We start from the raw sequence: 22,505 nt of genomic DNA on the forward strand, positions 1-22,505 counted from the left end.
GTACCCCTAGAATTGTAAGACAGTCTCTTCAGCCCTGTTGTGCACACTGTATCTTACACATATATAGTTTGATGGCCACCATCGGGTCACGAACATGGAATAAAGCATGAATTGTGCTCCCTGATGAAGGAATTTGTATAATCATTTTTTCTGGTACTTTCCGAAACGCGCATCAGCGCTTTTCTTCTTTTTGTGTTCTTGTATTGTGCATTTGTGATTTGTTTATTCCTGTTCTTCTGTAATGTCTGATATTTTTCAATTTTTTTGTAATTGAAAGTGTTTTGGATTTATTGCATGTATTTCATATATTTTCCTTTTGTTTGTTGGGTATATAGTGTGTATGATTATCTTTGAATGTTGCTATCTGTGGGCTGGGCTTTGTTTTGTCCTATGAATGTGTACAAAGTCTATTGGAATATAATGTATTGTGATATATTTTGTGCACTTTCATGAATGAATTTATTTATTTGAGCTGTCTGACGCTTTTTTAAAGAAAATGATAAAATATTGGCTGAAACTAATAATAAAAAAATAGTTGAGCTGTTCTGTGGGTGAACTTTTCAATATTCTAGAGCTATAGCCCTGTGTTTAACTAAGTTGGGGACATCTTGTGAATGTTCTGTAGTTTATTTTCATGGTACTATGCTTTGGCTGATGTGAGGCCTTGTCTGTATATTGCTTATAGTGACTTACTAGGACGTCATTAGAGGTTCCTTCTTTCCTGTCTGCTGATGGAGCATTTGTTGTCAGATGCTGAAGGTTTTGGCTTGCACTTCTGTGTTTTTGTCGGAGCATTGGTGTTCACATGGTTTTCGAGAAGTGTGTAAATTCTTTAAAATGTGCTGAAGTTTTACGTTCAGTTGTCAGAGTGAGAGATGTGTCGAAGTTTTAGGTTTTCAGTGGAGAATTCTTTGAAGTATCTGACTGGTTGTTGTTCCCTTTTGGGGCGACCTCAATTTGTTGGATGGACACTGAGCAGGGAGCTAGGGGTTGTGAAGTTATTAGTCCAGTCCAGAAATGTGGGTTGTTTACATTGAGTTGTTGATGTTGAGAGGACAAAGTTCAGAATGTGGCCTTTGAAATGTATTGGTAAGCTGATGTGCTTTTCCACAAGTGCGTACATGAGGTCTAAGAGGTTGAAGATGCCCAGGAGGGTTGTATGAGCCGATTGGACCTAACAGGGGTTAAGAGATCTTGGAATTTGTCACTGAAATCCTTATTCTACATTTGAGGACTGTGATTACAGGCACAGTGTGGAAGTTGGACCTGCATAGAGTTGTCTCACTTGCTTGCCAAGGGTGCAGAACCAGGAGGACATATGGATTACAGAGAGACATCCTCCCTTCTTATGTGTGACATCCACATAGTGGATGTAATAGCCTGTGGGTACCTAGGACTCAAGCATATTCAAGAAATACTATGTTTCAGTGATGAAGTGCGTGTCAAGCTTGTGATGGATGATTAGGTTGACAGTTTTCAGAGCATGGAGTTCTGCAAAGCATGAAATATTGACCATGAGTTGGAGTTTGGGGTGTGCGGTTGTTAGTTGGATGTGTATAAGATTGGGTCTATGCGATGTGAGGAAGATATGTGCCTGTTTGCATGGTCTAGACCTGCATGTGATAATGAGGTGATGGGTGAGGCATATCAATATATCTTAACTTGTAGATTGTGGAAGAACAAGGGTTCTGACACAAGGTTTCAACTGACAGTTTCTTTGCCTGTGTACTACCTTTGCTACTGGTGCCAAGGTGGGGGGATGAGGCTAATGAGTCGATTGAATTAGAGCGAAGGCCGAAAGTGATGTTACTTTCTGAGGAGATGGATGCTGGAAAATGCATTAAAGGTTGATGTTGGAGAACGATTTCCACTTGTCTGTTATCTTTTGAAACAGTTTCTGGCAGGATGCCAATGACATTACTTCCTGAGGAGGGTTATGCTGGAAAACACAGAAAGAGAGCTGAATGATGGAGATTGAAGTCTGTTGTTTTGCTTCTTGTTTTAAAAATGTTTACAGTATAAGTTGCATCAGGCAAAGGAAACCATTGTATGTTTGTTGACAATTAGTTGTACAATTAGTATCAATTAGCATCAGTCATTGAATAATGCAGTAAAAGTAGCCTCATCTAAATGAATCTCTCATTCTGATTGAGACTTCTAACCGCAAATTTCTCACCTTGGGAATTTCCCGAGATGCTAGACTGGATCCAGAAAATGTGCTTGCAATTCCCTCTTCGGTATGTAAGATCATGTGGCTCCACATCGAGTCCGTCCTGCTTGGACATCAGCATGCCCCAATGGGTGACTCTGCTTTCTTCAGGGCTAGGATTCCCGATCTGTCTCTCCAGAACAGCAGAGGAAAGTTACTCTATGTGACAAGGAGGCATTGTGCCCTTGATGTAAGTGTGACTACAAGGAAATGCCCACTCAGTTGATGAGGCTTACCTAGGAGGCTTCATTCTCAAATGTAGAAACCATTAAGTTTCAGTTTACATATAGCTTTGGAACAGTGACATGGATACCCATTGAATAAAGAGATATCTAGGGTCTATCCATAGTCCTTTTTAATTGGGACCATGCATTATCAGACAATCCTCACAAGCTCCCAAATTCTGTTAGGTTGAACCCATCATTGTGGTACTTACCTAAACTGATGAGAGGAAGTACCCATGATGAAGAAGGCTGTCAAAAGATGGGTGAGGTGTCTCCTCTATTATCTTACGGAGACTCCTGTAGTGTGTTTGACTGGCCCTAGGATAGGGACTAACTGACTTTTGAGCCATTGTACTTTTGTGATATAGATGCAAACTTCTGGCCGTGAGCTCCTGTTCTCTAGTTCAACTGCCTCTTCGGACGAACCGCCTGTCGGAACAGCATGGGAGGGACCTGCACCCAAGCGTGTACAACCTACACCTTCTGTCTTAGTGATTGTACAGCAGTAGTTACTGACCTATGATCTGCCTCCTGAAATGATTGGTGTCATCTTGGCAGCCAAGCACCATCTACCACAACTGTTTATGCAAGACGCTGGGAAATGTTTGTTGTTTTTCTCTCACAACATTCAACCCTTGCCTGCAAAGTAGTCTGATGTACTAATGTTCTGTCTTACTTCATCCCAACAAGGCATTGCTGTGGCGACATTTAAGGTTTTTTGTAGGCTCTCCCAGTGTCTTACTTTTGCCAGATCAGCCCAGTCACCGGTTGTGATGGCCAGTTGTCTTACCAGAGTGGAACCTTAACTTGGCCCTCACTTTCTTGATGTTCATTACTATCGAGCCAATGCACAGCTGCCTCCTCCGTCTTCCAAGCATCAAGACGGCATACCTCATTGCCATTACATTTGCAAGGCGAGTCAGTGAGCGTCAGGCTTTGTCTGTAGCACATGCATTAACTTGCTTCTTCCCAGACAAACTGGTCCTCTGGACAAAAGCGCCATTCCTACCAAAGGTAGTCACTTCCTTCCGTATAGGGCAACTTTTTAATTATTTACTTTATTTCAGCCCCCAGGAGATATCACGACCAGACTAGCATATAAGGATATTATAAGAAAACAGCTAGGTTTTCAATTTCTTTCTAAACTGAAAATAGTTGTTGGCGAGACCTAGATCTAAAGGGAGGGAGTTCCATTTAGCAGCAGCCAAATGTGAGAATGAATGACTGCTAAATCTGGCCTTCCTTATTTCTGATGTCGTTAGCCAAGGCTACATTTCGTGATCTCAGGTCATGTAAGGGCTTGTAGAATATAACTCTAGTCCGTAAAATAGCGGGCCGGTGTACTATAAAGATTTATGGCCATAGCATAAGAGCTTGAAACTGGTTCTCTTATGCATAGGTAGCCAATGTAAGGATGTCAAACATAGTGTAGCGGACCCAAATTTATCTATATTGCAAATTAGCTTGGCAGCAGCTTTTTGGAATACCTGTAATCTAATAAAAAGGTAATCTGCCATGCTCAGAAAAAGGGCATTACTTTAGTCAAGACGAAAAGTAATCAAGGCCTGGACTATGCTATTGTGCCAGGATCCACTTGAGCAGTTTTTTTAAAAGTTTTAGAATGCCAAAGCATTTTTACCACAGGTGGTTTTAACATGTTTTTGCTTAGAGAAAGGATAGTTATTAATGAGCCCCAGGCTTTTTGCCGATTTCTTGGGGGTGGGCATAGCCTCCAGAGAATCCAGCCATCCCAAAACAGTTGAGCTCCACCGAACAACAGGATCTCAGTTTTTTCCGTGTTTAACCTTAAACAATGATTAGTCATCCATCCTGCTACTTCAGTGAGGCACCCATGTAGATTGCTTTGCATTTCGTTTATCACCCAGGGATATAATCAACTGGGTGTCGTCCGTATAAGATGCACCTCAAAACCCCACTTCCATACGATTTTTGCCACAGGGGCCACATAAACATTAAAAAGCTTAGGGCTCAATGATGAGACCTGAGATATAATGCATTCGGATTTATGAGGGTGGGGATTTAAAAGTGCCCACATGACCTGTATACGATCTATTCTTTAAAAAGGAACCCAGCCATTGAAGAGCTTTCGAATGGAGGCCAATGTCAAAAAGTCAGTTGTTCAGCAGACCATGTGAGACTGTGTCGAAAGCCGCAGAAAGGTCAAGTAAGATCAGAGAAGCAGCCTTTCCCTTATCAACTATTAGCCTGGTGTCACGCAACATAGCTAACAATGTAGACTCCATGCTAGGGCAGTCCATTACCCTCCCGAGTTTTTATGCTCTGGCCCATACCTCTAAGAAGGAAGAAATGCTCCACTGTCTAAATCCTAAGAAGGCATGGAGTCTCTATGTCTGACCAGAGAATACAGATAGGATTATCAGCTGTTAATTAGTTTCACTGGAGCTAAAATGGGCACAGCTGTGCAAATTAGATCCATCTTCCTATGGATTATGTTATGCATCAATATCTGTTATGGGCTGGCTAAAGAGCAACCCCCAAGAAGGATTTCTTGCTCATTCCACCAGAGCGAAAGCTGCTACGACTGCTCTAGTGAGCACACATTATGCTGCTTCTGGAAAAATGCTAGGCAGCTACATGTGCGTCTCTTCTCACTTTTACAAGCCAAGGCAACCGAGTCAGGCAGGATGGGTACTTCGTCCGGAATGAGCCATTTCCAAAACATGACTTAGGGCAGTACTGCTTTGGTATCTATTCTCAAGTTAAGGAATGTGGTTAGAAGTCTATATCATAACAGTGATGCCTTCTCTGTTAGAGACTCTCTAACCAGATTCCTCACTGACCTTTCAATTCTGTGGAATGCCCTCATTTAGTCTATTAACCCTTTCGATGCTGATGACGAGCTCAGCTCGTCATCACCCACGGGTGGCGTGGCTGATGATGAGCTGAGCTCGTCATGTATCGCGGTAATTTAAAAAATGCCGCACAGCGCAAAAATTGCCGCAGCAGCGATGCGGTTAATAAGATTTCAGAAATGATAAACGTAAACACTGGCATACACTGATTTTGAAGGATCTGCGTCCGATGACACAGACATGGATCAAAAAGAAACTGCAACCATGTGCAGAGGTCAAGCATATATTCCTTCAATTCCATAGGTCATAGGTTAAAGAATTGGGATCTGCAAACATTTACATCTCCAGAATAATGGAGTTAGAGCTAAATCATTGACTTAATCAGAGGAGGACAAAGATATAGACATAGTCATAATTATGTTATGTATATATAATTAGTCAGTTATATAAAAAGTATGACACACGATATAGGCCACCCAGAATATTTTTATAATCTCAGCAGCTTGGAATCCGTTTCTAGTAAATCCCTTAAGATACACTGTCTCAAACACCTAGAGGATTAACACTGGTTTATCAAGAGAGAAAAGAAATCGGTCATGGCAAATCATTTGATGTCTACTTTCACAGGTATGCAACCTTACTTAACATTGGTACAGAGTAGCTACCCCATATGCTCCTGGCCCGATTTCGCAGCGGGTCTTTTTTCAGGATGTTCACTTTTCCCGATGTCAACGATTGGTCAGAACATCATCCTATATGCCCATGTGATGACATCTCTAAATTGACCACAATGCATTGCACTTTATTCTGTAAATATTATGTCGCACCGCTGGAAAAACTTTTTATTGCCCATTCTTCGAAGATGGAACCTAAAACAATGCAGAATAGCCTTTTTAAGAATACAAATGCTAGAAAATTAATATATTATTGCAGCTACCTCTTCTTTCTTAAAGGCTGTGTTAAGGTTCAGGCATACTATGTGAAGTTATCGGGAATATATGGTGTTCTTGTATCCTTTCTTGTATATATATATATATATATGGAATTTTGATATGTATTTACGCTTTTTAAATGGATTGTACTTTTTTATTACACTGCTGTCTGTGGGAAATGGCATTTGTTTAAATTACTTTCTTAATATTGTGCTTTTATGATATGAAATCGAATAAAGCTGATTTTGATTTGATTATAATTAGAGCCAATAAGGTCAGTCTAGAGGAGAATTATGCATGAAATTCTTCATTTGCGGTACATTTCCATCTGTACTTCTCTTGAGGTTTGAAAACCTCTAAATAGGAACTATACGGATATCATAGGAGGGACCAAAAAGTGTATATATATATTGGGGAATGGAATAGCAATACAAGTAAATCAAACTAATTAAATATGGTGATGAATTACAGTGCACATTTTTTCAATGCCTTTTAACTAAAGACAAATCGGATGAATGCTCATCACTCTTTTCCTATCCCTTCTCTTTGTAGCCAACATTCTAGAATACATTTTAACCAATAGTGTGTTTTGTTTTTGAATACCTAGTAAAGATCCCTTTCCATTTTACAATAGTGTAATTCTGAAGTTTAGAGAAGTAATGTATCTTGTCGTTTAACTGGAAAGAATACTCCTTGCGCCTCTCTACATTAACTAGTACTGAAGAGTTAAAAATACAAAATTATTTACCTATGCATGTTTACTTGAAGAAAATTGCCCTCTCTCTGTATTCAGTAGCAGGGTAATTTACTATTTAAAATGTCAGTCCTCCCAAATTTCGTACAGGGTCATTTCTACTGTATCTGTACTGCAATGAGATAGAGTTTAGCTTAGCCCCTCAAATTTCAAATTTATTTATTATGATAACGGAACTCAAAAGAGATCCACATAAGAATTCATGAAGTCATACAACAAATTTCCATAAAAAATACAAAGGAAATATACATAGTATTAAGTAATCAATATAATGTTAAGAAGCATTTGAAGAAATAAAATAATTTAAAACAAAACATTTCATCAGGGGGATTAAGCATTGCTTCAATGAAATCATAAGCAGTACGAATACCCAGTTGGAGGCACATAGGTCTTAGCCATTTACGTCTAAATGCCATAAGGGCTGGACAAACGAAAACAACATGGTACATATCCTGGGTATTAAGATTGCAATGATTACAGATATCTGAACTACCATACCATTTGGACAGAAGGCAATTTAACGGGAGCAAATTATACCTTAACAGCAGCATAAATCGCCTAATTCCATGAGGAAGATTCCAGCATAAGTATGGTTGGGGAGTTTTTATTTTACAAAATTTACCAATAGGGAACATTCCACTCACCGCTTTACTTGTCCCACTATCAACTCTAAAGCTCAGCTCCCAAGAAGCAGATTTTAAAGATAACTTCAGTTGGGTGTCAGATAATGTAAAAAGACTTTGCTCGTCAAGCTGTAGTAGCGTAACAGCCTGTCGGAAATTCCTCACAATGGAGGAATGAGCGTTAAAGGAACCCAACAGCTCACTTTTTATTAGATATCTCAATGTGCCAGGCATTCCTCTTGCAATGTTATAAACCCAACGCACCACATTCGCAGATGCCTGAGCCCGAGAGCTACGCAATCCAAATTCTCGTCTTAAAGAGGACGTAGAATTTGCGGTATTGACCGAGGCTAAATTGCGTAATATTTTTCCTTCAGTAGAATCCAAAAAATTCCAGCATGCCATGTCCACTATTTCTAATCCGTAGATTAGGGATGCAGGGATTTTTGCTCGGAAAACCTCGAGCAATATGGAAAAATGCCTTCTGCCAGTCGCTTTGTAGAGGGAAATAAGACTCTTCCCTTGAACGAGGGCTTTTCTGCTGTTATTCTCCGTGTGGGCTTTTTCACTAAGATTGTTCAGGACAATCTTACCAAGGAATCGATAAGATTTCACTACTTCTAATCTTTCACCCCCAATGGACCAATAGTAATTTTCATATTTGGAATTTCTCTTTCTCTGAAAGCACATTATTTTACTCTTTGAGATATTTATTTTTAAAAAGTGAGCCTTAGCGTAGGAGGACAGGGCTTGTAAGCGGTTATTCAGACCTTTTGGGGTGAGGTCCAAGATTAAAATATCATCTGCGTACATTAAGCACGCTATTGGAGCTCTCCCCAAAAGTGGAGCAATACCATTACTGGTTGATAGGATAGCTTTGGGGAGGTCGGCGATATATAGGGAAAACAACAGGGGGGCCAATAGACAGCCCTGTTTCAGACCATTATCTGTGGGTATAACCCTAGACAGTCCTCGCTCGCCACCCATTAAAACTCTGCACCAAGTATCTGTATGTAGTGCGATAACTAATTTTAATAGACTAGGTGGTATCTCTAATTTGATTAACTTACTCCACAGCAGGGGCCTATCCACTTTATCAAAAGCCGTAGAGAAGTCGATGAAAGCCCCAAATACACCCCCTCTACGAACTGTAACATATTTTTTCACCAGGATTTGAAGAGTAGTAAGATTATCCAAAGTACCATGCTGTTTCCTAAATCCAGTCTGTTCCAACGGGAGTATTGCAGATTTCGTTACCCAGTCATTTAACCTATTCAATAAACATTTGGAAAAAACTTTAGCTTAGCCCTTTTAATTATTCTTTGTAATTTTTTAAGCTGATTTATATTAATTTCTTTTCTTTTTGTAGATTTGATGGCTGTATATTAATGTATGGATATGCAGAGGCTCTGCTCTATATGAAATGATATTTTTAACTTTTATATAACCTTTGTACCAATCATTACTGTCCTTTAATAATTGCCCTAATATGATGTACTCGCTGTTTTAATTATGATTATTTTTAATGTATATGTACTTTTATGGATGTATCTACTCCGAATAAAGATCATTTGACTTGACTTGACTTGAATAATTGAAAACAATATGCTGACATTTTCCTGACCTGCGTTGGAAAGTAAAGATTCACACTTGTAGCCATAGCTCTACAGTTGTTGTCGTTTTTGGAATGTACAGTTTCCTTTATCTACTGAAAGCATTGTGTTACATATGTGTTCTGTTGCAACTGAGATGGAAGAAGTGAAGCTGAAGTTAATGGAACAGTTGGTATGATTTACTGCTGCTGTCAAAGGATTTTATTTTTTCCAATAGTGAGATTGTTTGGCTTTGTCTTCCTAGATTTACTTTGAAGTGGCTAATTTACACTACCTATCTTAGTAAATGCTGTGTTTGGAGGCGGTTAAGTTGCAAAGAATGTTAACCAACATAACATGCAAGATAAATCAATTTGTATAAGGTGGCATATAACTACTTTTCATCTTTACCTGCTTGTGTCGAAGCTCACCTTATCCATTCACATACTTGTTCTACGACTGCTGTATTGTTTATATGGACAAGTTTAAATAAATTGTAAAAAACATGATGTTAGACAGAAATATAACTATTCTTGGTAAATGTTCTTTTACATTTTTACAGTTTGAAAATCTTGGCAGTATATTAAAGTTACCTGGGAAAAAGACATTTAACAACATGGATCGAGATTTTTTGGAAAAAAGAAAGAAAGATTTAAATTCCTATTTACAGGTAAATGCATTCATTCAGTAGTTTTCCATGAAATAAAAAAAAAATCCTATCTGTTACGCTCTCAAGGTGTGAACAACAGTCAAATCATATGGTAACAAATTACTTATCTTAAATACCTTTCCAATATTTCCAACTGTGTTTGCCACTAGATAGATTCAATATGTTTACTGACTATGTAGATAGTATCACTAAGACTAAAATTGTGGACTGTGGTATCAATGACATTGAAGATATAAAGTGATAGAAGCCAAAATACACCCAGGTCTAATTATTCCAAATAAATTCACAATTCCTATCAAGTCAGATACACATCTAGCTTTGTACATAGCAACATAATGTTAACTAAAATACAATTTCTTACAGTCTTGATTAAACAGAATAGTCAATCTCATGAAAATAACTTTCATTCTGAAAGGTGCTATCTTTTTCAGTATTTTTCAACCTGTAGGTGCCTCTCCTGAATTCTACCATCTACCCCAAAGACCTGAGGCTTCAATCCGTGCTGCACCTGCAGGAAGCAGATGTTGGTTACGGACCCACACAATGCCTGCCTTTGATGTTTCAGATGCAAATATGATCTGCCGTCATGCGGCAAATGCTCTCTGGTGCATCAGAACACCATTGGGGAGCGAGAGACACTACAGAATGCATAAGAAATGAAACTGATTACTATCCAAGTCTTGGGCCTTTTCTGATCCAAGACTGTCCCGATCACAGTCCAAGACAAAGTTGAAAGACAAATGTTACCACAAGCACAAAGATTCCATGCAGGACCACTCCCCCTGCCGAGTTTACTTCAGGGAAAGACCCTACAGTTAGCACTCTAAGGGCCTGACTGCGATCAGTCCTTTAATTAGAATTCCATCCTCCCATGTGCACCAATGCTGCTGAATTTCGCAGGTCATTTTAGACTCCCCAGCAGGTCGAGGCCTTCAAGGGGGCAGTGCTGCAGCCTTTTCTCATTATTCCAAGTCTGTTAGGAGCACTTTCGGACCCCATGCTCCATCAGGGCATCTAATCAGACCTCCACTTGCAGGGTCAGTCACTGTGCTGATGAACCCGATTGGGTCTCTGACAGGCTCCCTGCCAGTGCCTGGCCCGACCTTCACACCTTTGCCAAAGGCCGTGCTGATTATGGTCCAAGGTGCCAGGTACAGATTTGACCACAATCCCAGTTTTTAATTCAGAATAAAGTTTGCTTTGTTCTTAGCCGATGTATCAATATAATAGTGTTAAAGCACAGCCCTTGGTATGGGAAAATTCTCAAGGAGTCCCATTGCTCCAACATTGGTGGTGTGAGGGTGTTTGTGTCATGTTCAGATACAGTTGAAGGCCTTCAGAATGTTCCACGTGACTAGGATGATGCAGAGGAGGCAGATAATTTGAAACTTCATCACTATAGTGACATTCTTTCATATTTGAGCCTTCAGAACACTAGTGGCATTGATACTTCGCCTCAGACAGATTTGGACTTTCCCTTGGGGCCTCCCACGAGATCTCCTCTTTCGCAGAGCTACAGAGGTATCTGTATTGTAATTTCCTACTGTGGAAACCAATGCAAATTGCTCACAGAAATTTTTCAGCCAGATCCTTCAATTTCCTAACCATTGCTGCCTTTCAATGAGGCCCTGCTGCATTCCTTGATGTCAGCCTGGCCCAAGCCTTTTTCAGTGCCGTCGTGAGTCGGCCTGTTACTAGGTGCCATAGCTTGCCCTGGGGCACTGTGTCTTCTGGGCACGTCACACACACCAGAAAGTCTAGTTGTTCAGGCATCTGCCTGTAAGGTAAACCCTTATCCCTTCCCAATGGTTCCATCAACCAGGGATTCGAACTGTTCTGACCCTTTGGGAAAGATGGCCCTCTCCATCTATCTGGCTTTGATGTCCCTTATGCCATTTGCTTCGTTGGGAAGGAGACTCATGACCTCCTGAGCACGGTGAATTGTATCTTGCCCTGCTTACAAAAAGAATTCATACACTTTCTACTAAGTCCACTATGGATAAGTGCTCACCAACTAAATTTTGAGAGCTTGTACAGGACTTACGGACTGGGTTGGCCATGGCATTTGCATCAGTGTGGTAATTGGCGTCATGTTTTGATACACACTGCATGTTTTCCGGTGACGTGCAGGTATCCTTAATGGATGTGCCTTATGATGCCTCCAGGTTTTTGGGTGAAAAGGCTGTCGCTGCTTTGGAGCACTTCAAAGATAGTCTCTCTATTTACTCCTTGGGTTCGTTGTCTCTGGCCTTCCAGTTTCATTAGCAGCACCAGAAATTCAGGGGCTGTGTCCATTGTCAGAGGTATTCATTACAACTTGTACAACAAGGTGCCTTCTTGTGGCTCCTGGGGAAAAGGTAGTGGTAAGGGACATGGTCATCACCATGTGGCAACAGTCCCTTTCCTCTTCTCCCCTACTTTGACTGCCACTGTGCCAGGCTGTTACTTCCTCTATTGGTCATCTGTGGTCGGTAGGGGGCAGTGTACGTTTTTTTTTCTGTCTGTCTGGTGTGCATTTTCCTCAGACTGAGTGTCTTGAGGCTTGTTCAAAATGTTTACACCCTCATCTTTCTGTTTATCCCTCCCTCATTATCTTCCAGTTTGGTTCAGTATTAGGAATATCATGAATCCATTTTCTTGCACTAAGTACAGATAGAGCTTAGCAAAGGAGTAGTAGAGAGAGTCCTCCAGGTGGAGATGGGCATTCTACTCCAGGTTCTTATTGATGCCCAAGAAGAACGGCTGACTGATACCAACCCTAGATGTTGTTTGGTTTCTGAATACCTTCCTTCAGAAGGACCAATCGAAAATGCTTATAAGGTCCTCTGCTCTAGACCATCGGAATTTTATGTTGTCCTTGAACTTGCAAGATGTGTAGTTAGTTCAGTGTATCTGTCCTACATTCCCACCTGTTTCCTCTGCTTTGTTGTGGAGTTGTTCTAAATCCAATTCGCCACACTGGCCACAGCATCCCCATGGCCACAGTTATTCACAAAGGTGAAGTCAATGGTGGTGGCCCATCTTTGCAGGTCGGAGATAAACATATTCTGTTACCTCTGTGACTCACTGTTAAAGGCAGGCTTGCCACAATCCGTCTTGGAGCACCTGCATTTGATAATCCCACTGCTGTCTTCCCTGGGGTTTTCTGTCAGTGTTCTGAAATCTCAAATTTTGCCTGTGTTGAGGATCTCCATATTAGGGGCTGTTCTGGATAACATGACTTTCAAAGTCTCTCTGCCCCCCAATGCGATACATTCAGAATATAATCCTGTTTCAGGCTCATTCCTAGGTTTCAGTTTGGATGCTTCTAAGGCTTCTTGGTCTTAACGCCATGTGCAAACTGCTAGTGCCCCATGCTCATTGGCACATGCAGGATCTACAGTGGAATCTTTGCCTTCAATCACTTGGGGTGTCTGTCAGACAACAACTGTGTTTTGGACAAGGCGGCCGACCATTCTCCCTTCCATGGCCGACCATTCTCCCTTCCATATCAGTTGTGACAGATGCCGTCTATGGGCTGTAGAGGTCACCCTAATCTCCAGAGGCATTAATCTTCTGGAGCTGCCTGCTATATGTCTGGCACTCAAGGTCTTTCTGTTGTACATCAGGGGCACTTCTGTGGAAGGAAGTGCAGGTTTAGCTTGCCATGAGTGGCGTCATTGCCAAAGAGGATCCCCCTGTGGGCTTTCGGGCTCCTTCCCCTAGAGTCAAGGTTACCACGCTAGATTTGGCTTGCGGTGTTTCGATACAAGCACCTGCCAGGCTGCTCACACCTTCCCCTGACACTATTGAACTGACTGGGCGGAACATTTTGCCCTCTCAGTCCTGCAGGACTTATTGGTTCAAAGTCCACTCTTCAGATCCACTTCCTCTGAGAGGGGTACTGGAGAGGGATACTGCTTTGGTATGTATTCAGAATGTTATTCTTCTGATGGATACTGCTAATCACAGATTATTAAGTTACTTTCCTTTGTTAACGTTCTTTCTGATGGTTATTTGTACGTGCAGATTCCTCACCTTTATGTAGTCCCAAGTGGCAGACATTACCATAGGTCTCCTGTTATAGTTGGCGATGTGCTGCTTAGTGTTTACATGGGGTAACAGGGGTACTACTTAAACGATGACATCAATAGAGACATGTTAGGCCGCATCGAGTTGCTGGTTTGAATCCTCTTTACTTTGCCCTTCGATGCGGGTCTTGAGCAGCTACCCATGGAGCATTTGATAAAAAAATAACTAGCTTTTTGAAGATTTTGTACTTCTAGGTAGCATACAACCCCTAAGAAGGCATGGTTAAAGCCCTGTTACTGTTGTCATTAACAGATTTCATTTCAGACCTGCACAAGGTCAGCTTGTGGTGTTTGGGGACTAATCACAACTCAATGGCTTGATTTAAAAGACCCAGGTTTTGAAGAATTGCAAGCAAACTTCCATCAGGGTTGCATGTCAGGAAAAACCCTGCATCTTTCTTAGCTGCGCCCTGATCGTGTTAGACCTGCACATTGCAATGAAAACCACTTACCTTACTTTTATGCTGCACTTACTGAATAAACCAGCCACCTGCAAAGGATGTCAACTAGAATAGATATGCTCTTTTTGCCAAGAACAAAAGTTAAGTCACTTTCCAATTCATAGTTGTTGTTGCGGGTCAGAACTGTCAAATGGGATGTACTGCAAAGTCCTCACTATCTTCTTTCCTTTCTATCCCTTACCTGCATCCATTATTGGGTACTCCTTGGTTTAATTCATCTGTGGTTGGATAAGGACAAATTCCTGGGAGCGCAACGATTTGGACAAGGCAGTTGATGGGCACATTGTCTCTCCTTACTTGCTCGCCCTAGTATTTTTTTTCATCTTCATTATCCAGAATATGCATGTTCTTTTTACTATTACGCCTTCCTATATTAGGTGCACCATGCTTACTTGATAATTCCTTTGACATTTTAAATGCTACACCTTTAAGCTTGGATCACTGTTTGGTTTGTCCTAATATATCTCCATTCATGCTTCTCACTGTTACAAACTTACAACTGCCGTAAATGTGTTTTTACATGTTTTTTGTTTTTTTACTGGTCTCTTCTTTCTTTTACATGTAACAAACATTGCCGGCTTTTCTCTTCCTTACATTCATGTTTGCGCTTTCTTATCTGTATCTTTCCTCTCCTCTGCCTGATTTTGTTGCTTTAAGAACAACTGATTCAAGCACCTGTTTTCTAAAACGTCTACTTCAATCTTTAATTCTTTCTCATCACAGTTGTTGTTCATCCCTTTTTGTTGGTCTGTCGAAATACGCTACTTCTTCATTTCAAATTATTCCTCATTCTGTGTGTATTGATTATGTGTTCTTTCAAATACCACTTACACCTCACCTTTATTAAATTAACTCTTTCAGGTGCTGTTATAATTTTCTGTTTCACTCTGTATTTTTCTCTTACATGTATTCAGTACCTGGCCACACCGGATGTATATTCTCTGATTTCTTATTATTTTTGATTCCATATTTAGGTCTCTTTCTTCATTTACCTTCTTTGTACTTACTCTATATCCCACATCGATCATGTCTGTCATCAGTTTTTATCGTTCGTTTCCGGCAGGTAAACTGTGGGGTCAGCTTGCTCTGCCTCTTACCTACTTCTGCGGCCCTTTTTTTAAAAAAGGGCCAAAAAGAACTGCGAATTGTATTTTTGCCATTTTGTTTATAATTTAAAACTCTTGCTATGAGGCATGCTGTATTCAGGTATGGACTTGAAGCTCCTCCCATCTTTTAGTGGCTCCTCTTCTGTTCTTTATAAATGGTTGCTTTTGATTCATGTATAGGCTCAATAGTCCCTCCTTAGTACCGCATTTTCTACATTTGCTAACTCCTATGAGGGTTGGCCCTTTTACTTTTGTTGTTATACAGTATGTTTTATTTACAATCTGTGAGCACTATATTCTTTAACTATTTTCTCTTATTGCAGGCATGACATACTTTCCTGCAAGAGTGCCCGCTTTGCCTCCAGGCACCGTCTTTTAGGTTTCAGCACAGCACCCGCTTTTACATTTTTATTACCAATGGTGGCCAACTTGCTCCTTTTCATCTACGTTAAAGATATATATATATTTTCTTTAGCATCACAGCACGCTTTTATTATAGGGGCCGCATGGCTTTTTTTTCTCTAGGCCTTTCTTAATGCGGGCTCGCTGTATTTAACCACTTGGCTGCTAGGCGTTTTCCCGTCCTGCGCTAAAAAAACATAAATCCTATACACCATGACGAGCTGGCCTTGTCATCCGCGCACGGCAGGTAAGCGCCATGACGAGCCCAGCTCGTCATTAGCCTCGAAGGGGTTAATCTTTTTTGTTTTAAACCGCACCATGCCACGCTTTCATTTTAATGGGGATAGCGCCTCTTTCTTTAGACGCTGCTCGCCATATAAGGCTTATTCTCAAGGTCAATACAGCGAGCCGCATCTAAAGAAAGAAAGGGGAGCGGCTACTATTAAAGTGAACGGCATAGGACGCTTTACCAAAAAAATTAACTGTTTGTGAAGTACACAAAAAAATGCTTTTTGTTGTGTGTTAATTAACCCCATGCCACACTTTCACTTAAATGGCGGCCGCGCCCCTTTCTTTAGACTCAACTCGTCGTATTCACTTTGTCGGTGTTCCTTACACAACTAGGCACCACCCTTTACCACACGGACCTTACTTCTGCACTGCGCCGTTTCACCGTTGCAGCCCTCCCCTCACCCTCTGAGAGCAAACGCAGCATTTCTTTACCCCACCACATCATTTCCCTCCCCCACCCTCTCCATGTCAGTGTGCTTGGAGTGAGGCAGCAATAGGCTTGGATATCCCGGAAACAGAAAAAGCATTCGCAATAACATAGGTCACACATTTGCGAGAGTTTGAGCTATTGCCATTGTAACGGACAATGCCTTTTATTTATGTGTTGGTTTTCAAAAGAGATAAATAAAAGGCATTGTCATTTACAATGCCAATAGCTTCAACTCTCGCAAATGCGGAACCTAGAAACTGCTTGTTTTATCTCTGCTGTTTGTGGAGGCCTGCCATAAGCCCGCTGACCATGTGTTTTCTGTGACCTTGCCCCTTGAGTGCAGCTCCTGCTGTAGATCCATTGTGACTCCATGTCTGCATCCTACAATGCTGTACTGAGCATTATTCGTAATATTAGATCTAACCCCTTTAAAGGGCACTTAAGTAAAGTAGAGAGGAGGATAAATCCTTACCACGTTTTTTTAACTAACCAGTCTGAGCTGCAAAACCCTATTCCAACTGAACAAATCTTACTTTATTAATTTGGCTATACTTGACTCATAAATGCAGTCTGCCCCATAATTACACATGTTTAATATTACCTCAAGTACTCCTGTCTGTAATCATACTCAAGTTACTTGTTTTCGTTTTGTGGGTCTTGGCATAATGGTGTTGTGTGCCTGAAAGTCAGAAAAAGGCTCACGAAGGCCTGGCTGTACCAACTGTGGATTACCGCTGGGAGTGCTAAGCACCAGCTTCATTATTGACTTCTGTTCCAGTGTTTGCAAATGCTACACCCTACACTGGAAGCCTTCCAACAGTATACCTTTTCAATTTCAGATGTAATCCTAGTGATTCGCACAAATCATTATTCGGCTGGGGTCTTGTATAATAATCACCGAAACAAGCCCTTGATTCCTCACAAGTCCTTAGTAGAAGTGTACCCTTAGCTTCATGCAATGTTGGAGACAGGAAGGAACCTCTTTTTTAACTCATTCATAAAATATCTTATTGATATTTTATGAATGATATTTAGCCGAAGTGTACACTAATATCAGCCTAAAAGTGGCATCTGGTTAGAAATACCAGTGCTGAATTAGTATCTAGCATCAGTAGGATCAAAAAGTCTGGTTAGCATTTTCCTGCCAAAGAGCACGGTCACCTTGAAATCTTCAGTTCAGACCACAAACGCTTTTGCATCAGTATCCCTCCAGCTAAAGTCTTATCTTGACAGACATTGCATCATTGTATGAGCTGCTGGTGCCACGTTTGAGACGTCCTTATGCACACTGAGTGACAGCTGAATTTTGTCAAATGACTTCCCTTCAGTTCTTTAATTGCAGTCCGTGCTAAAATCATTAAAGCGTGCTCTGTAACATTACCATTATAGTATAAAGGCGAAGAGGGAGGGCTGTACAAAGGGCGTGAAACATCAGTGAATGTAAAATCATTGTCAATTCGTGCCCATTCAAGACCATTTTATAAACCAGGCCTGAAAGCCTAATTTCCTTGGTACATAGTGCATTTCACATGCCAAAACATGAAAGCAGGATAATCTGTCTGGACCAAGTTGTTTTTGAAGAGTCCCCTACGATAGAAGTGCCAGGACATTTCAAAAACTTTCTTTATTCAGTCCATTAAAGTGACATTTTAATTGAATAGTTTTAAATTGCTGGCTTCCATCAGACTTGACTAAAGGTATTTACTGAAACCTAAATTGTAAGAGTTTTTGTTAAATATCTGACAGAAAACATGTTGGACATGGTGGTGGTTATAAGGTAATTTAGTTAAAACCAAAAAAGCACTGTGTTGTACTCCCTTCTTCAAAATCCCGATTGTGAGCAAAAGTAGCATTTCTGATGTGCTTACTTACCTGCTTCCGAAAACAGTGTTGCTTGAATTACATTCAACTTTTCAAAGACATATATAAATTAGCCTTCAGTGCATGGCCTAACCTTTTACTCAATCAGTTCACCCCACAGCTTGCTATAATTAACATATATTCAGAAAACATTGCAACTCTGTATAATTGAGCAGTGTCATCCGGTAGTTTAGCTAAATGCTGCCTAATCTAACTCATATTTAACAACAAGGGGTGGTGATGGACAGAGTTTTTGAATTAAGCAGAATACTCTCACTCAGTCAAGAGATCAGGGCTAGATCCAACACCGTTTTTTAGCTCACTGCACCATCCCAGTTCAGAACCTGGCTATATGCAAATTAGTCTGTTCCTTTCCGGTGAAGAATTGGCTTAGTAGTTTGGTCTGCCCTGTTCCCATGATGCACTGGGCCAGGAACAGACTAATTTGCATATAGCCAGGTTCTGAGCTGGGATGGTGCAGTGAGCTAAATAACGGTGATGGATCAAGCCCTGATCTTTGGACTGGGTAAGAGTGGTCTGCTTAATTCCGACACTCTGTTCATCACCACCCCCTTTTCTGAATCGTTTTTGGCCACTATAGGTGTGGCAGGGTATACTCAGACATGAGTCCCTTGCTCACTGCACCATCAGGATTCAAGCAAGCGGGGCCGACGACGGCTGAAATGCCAGAAACCGGCCCCCAGAAGCTTGTCTCCTTTCCGGTGAAGAATTGGCGTAGTAGTTTGGTCTGCCCTGTTCCCATGATGCACTGGGCCAGGGACAGACTAATTTGCATATAGCCAGGTTCTGAGCTGGGATGGTGCAGTGAGCTAAATAATGGTGATGGATCAAGCCCTGATCTTTGGACTGGGTAAGAGTGGTCTGCTTAATTCAGACACCCTGTTCATCACCACCCCCTTTTCTGAATCGCCTAATCTAACTCAAGCAGAATCAGCACTCGAGGAACATGTTTGCGGGAATCAAAAATGAATCTGAGGGTATCCGTTTCAACCATATGAATGTACTTTAAAGATAAACATTGTTTATTTAGCATTTGCTGTCCTTAAAACAGGGCAGGTATAACCGCATACTGCAGAATTACTCATGACTACTAGCATACAGTAAAAATTCAAAGGAAGTTAACATAAAAAGTTCGACTTTAGGTAACATATTGTTACAATCAACTTTTCTTACATGCATTAAAAAACAGCACAATTGTAATTTCATTTATATAGCGCTTACTACCCTGGTGAGCCATCAAAGTGCTTTTCGGCGAGTAGCATGCTACTCCGGAACTTAAAAAAGATTAGTGGTGAGTTAGTATAGGGACATATGAAATGTATTTGAGCGGTGGACATGTGAGTTTATTTGGGTTGAAAAGAAAAGTGTAGGAATAAAAGAGGGAGGAGTTTGCATTTATATAGCGCTTGGTAACCCTCATGAGGCATCGGAGTGCTTTTCGAGGAGTAGCACGCAACTCTGAAACCCAAACAGGATTAGTGGTGAATTAATGTAGGGAAATATGAAATAAATTTGAGCAGTGGACAGGTTTGTCTGTTAGTTGGATTGAAAAGGCTAGTGGAGCGATTGAAGAGGTGCATGGCTAGAAATTCTTTTTGGGGAGATCATAGCAGCAGGAGTAGGTTTGGGATGAGCAGGGGGGAGAGTCTGAGGGAAGCGTTTAGAGAGGCTTATTTGGGAGATTTAAATCGTAAAAGAGGTTTATTTATTTATTTATTTGCGGTATTTGTATAGCGCGACACACATCCCGAGGGATATCAAGGCGCTTAAACCTGGACTGAGACTACCGCCAGTTAGCACTAAAGCGGTCCTTAAAGTTTGGGAAAGAGGAAGGTTTTTAGTTTTTTTCGAAACAGGAGGTAGTTAGTGGTAAGTCTTAGGTCTTGAGGGAGCTCATTCCATTTCTTTGCTGCCAGGTAAGAGAATGAGCGACCCCCGGTCCTTGTTTTATATATGCATTTAGTTCTGGCGAGGGCAGACTGGAGTGAACGCAGATTTCTTGTGGGGACGTAAAATTCAATCTTCCCCTGGAGAATCGTAGGACCTGTCTTATGGAGGGCCTTGTGGGCATGACCAAGTAGTTTGAAAACCGCTCTCTGGTGCATCGGCAGCCAGTGCAGTTTCTTCAGGCACTCCGAGGCAGAGTCGAACTGGCCTTTATTGCAGATAAGTTTAGCCGCCGAGTTCTGTAGTACTTGTAAGCGTGAGAACAGATACTCGTTAATGCCCACAAACAGCGCGTTGCCGTAGTCCAGACGGCTAACTAACAAGGCTTGAGTGACAGAACGTCTACAATCCAGAGGTATCCAGGGAAATAGTCTGGCAAGAAGCTTCAAAATGGAGAAGCCTTTGCCACAAAGGGATCACACATGGTCTTTCATGGACAATGCGTCATCCATAATGACGCCCAGATTCCTTGCATGTTGTTTCGGGATGGGGGCCATACCAAGCGAGGGTGGCCACCACGTCGCATCCCACACACGTTTGGCGTTGCCAAACAGAAGGATCTCGGATTTTCCGGCGTTCAGTTTCAGGAAATGTTTGTGCATCCACTGGGCCATATCCAAAAGACAATAATGCAGTTTGGATTTAATAATATCCGGTTCTTCATCCAGGGCCACCAACAGCTGTGTGTCATCTGCATAGGAGCAGATGCCAATGCCCCACTTCCTTCCAATTTCTGCAAGAGATGACATATAGACATTGAAGAGGGTGGGGCTTAATGAGGCTCCCTGAGGGACTCCACAGCTGATGGGGCTAGATTTAGAATGGAATTGTCCCATGTGTACTGCCAGGGTATGGTTACTCAAAAAGGAGGGCAACCAGCTTAACGCGGTGGAGCAGACTCCTTTGCTGTAAAGGATGTTCAGCAGACAATCATGGGAAACCGTATCAAACGCCGCTGACAGGTCGAGCAGTATCAGTGCCACCGCCCCACCTTGGTCGGTGGAAGCTCTGATACCGTCCGTCACTGCCAGCAGCGTCGCCTCCATACTGTTATTAGCCCGGAATCCCGTCTGGGAGGGATCCAGGAGGAGGTTTGTTTCCAAGTACCTGGTCAGCTGTCCATTGACCAGCTTCTCTAGGACTTTGGAGAGGTAAGGAAGCTGGGAGATGGGACGATAATTTCCGGAGTTAAGAATGTCTGATCCGGCTTTTTTCAAGAGGGGGGTCACAGAAGCATGCTTCCAGGCGTCCGCAAAGGTTGCAGTTCTTAAAGATTTATTGAAGAGCTGTGTAATCAGGGGACCAAGTGTAGAGGCAATTTTTGAGAACACAAAATGAGGACAGGGATCCGATGGAGAGCCAGATTTTACTGTGCTCATGGCTGTCAGGTCCTCGTCCACTGTAAATGGCTCAAAGCCATCCAAGGTGGGTGTGGTTTCTGAATCTGGTGAGGCTGTCGCAGTTCTTGCTGAGATCACTGTGATGGAGGGCTTTACTGTGTCCCTTGTGTTAAGGGAGTTTTGGGAAGGGAATGTGGAGTAGATTTTCCTAATTTTTTCAGTAAAGAAGGTGCTAATTCGTTCACAAGCCTCAGCTGAGGGGGTAAGTGTTTGGGAAATTCTTAATGGTTTGCTGAGCTCTTTCACTATTCTGAAAAGCTCTTTGGCAGAGTTGCAAATTTCGAGGATGCGTTGGGAAAAATAATTTCTTTTAGCATTTTTTATGGTACGATTGTACAGTTTTAGTTTAAGCACATAGCTTGACTTGGATGCACTGTCTTTGGTCTGCCTCCATAGATGTTCTAGTTTTTGACACTCCCTTTTAAGACTTTTTAGTTGAGGGGTGAACCATTTTTCCGTGTGAGATCGTTTCCTGGATGTCCGTCTGGGGGCTAGATTATCTCATGTTTGAAGTATTCCAGAGTCTAATGTGGTTACATCTGAGCATACGGTGGCATCATCCAGGAACTCGATATTGGCTTCCTGGAAGTGAGTATTAAAGTTTGACTCATCGACTAATCTCCATGCTCGGTTGGAAATCTAGTGGGCCATCCTGGGTTTCGATGGTTTTAAGGGTAGA

At 41.6% G+C, this 22,505-nt stretch overlaps 1 protein-coding gene across 10 annotated transcripts in view; it reads left to right on the forward strand.

The window, feature by feature from the left end:
* The window catches only part of SNX13 (sorting nexin 13), a 598,803-nt gene that overhangs the window by 407,129 nt on the left and 169,169 nt on the right, over positions 1 to 22,505 (forward strand). For all 10 annotated transcript variants that reach the window (XM_086941899.1, XM_086941902.1, XM_086941894.1 and 7 more), the window contains one exon: positions 9,731 to 9,838. In XM_086941899.1, coding sequence (XP_086798025.1) covers positions 9,731 to 9,838 — 108 coding nt within the window. The remainder of the gene's footprint in view (positions 1 to 9,730; positions 9,839 to 22,505) is intronic.

The sequence above is a fragment of the Lissotriton vulgaris genome, chromosome 10, assembly GCF_964263255.1.
Source record: "Lissotriton vulgaris chromosome 10, aLisVul1.2, whole genome shotgun sequence".
NCBI classification, from domain to species: Eukaryota; Metazoa; Chordata; class Amphibia; order Caudata; family Salamandridae; genus Lissotriton; species Lissotriton vulgaris.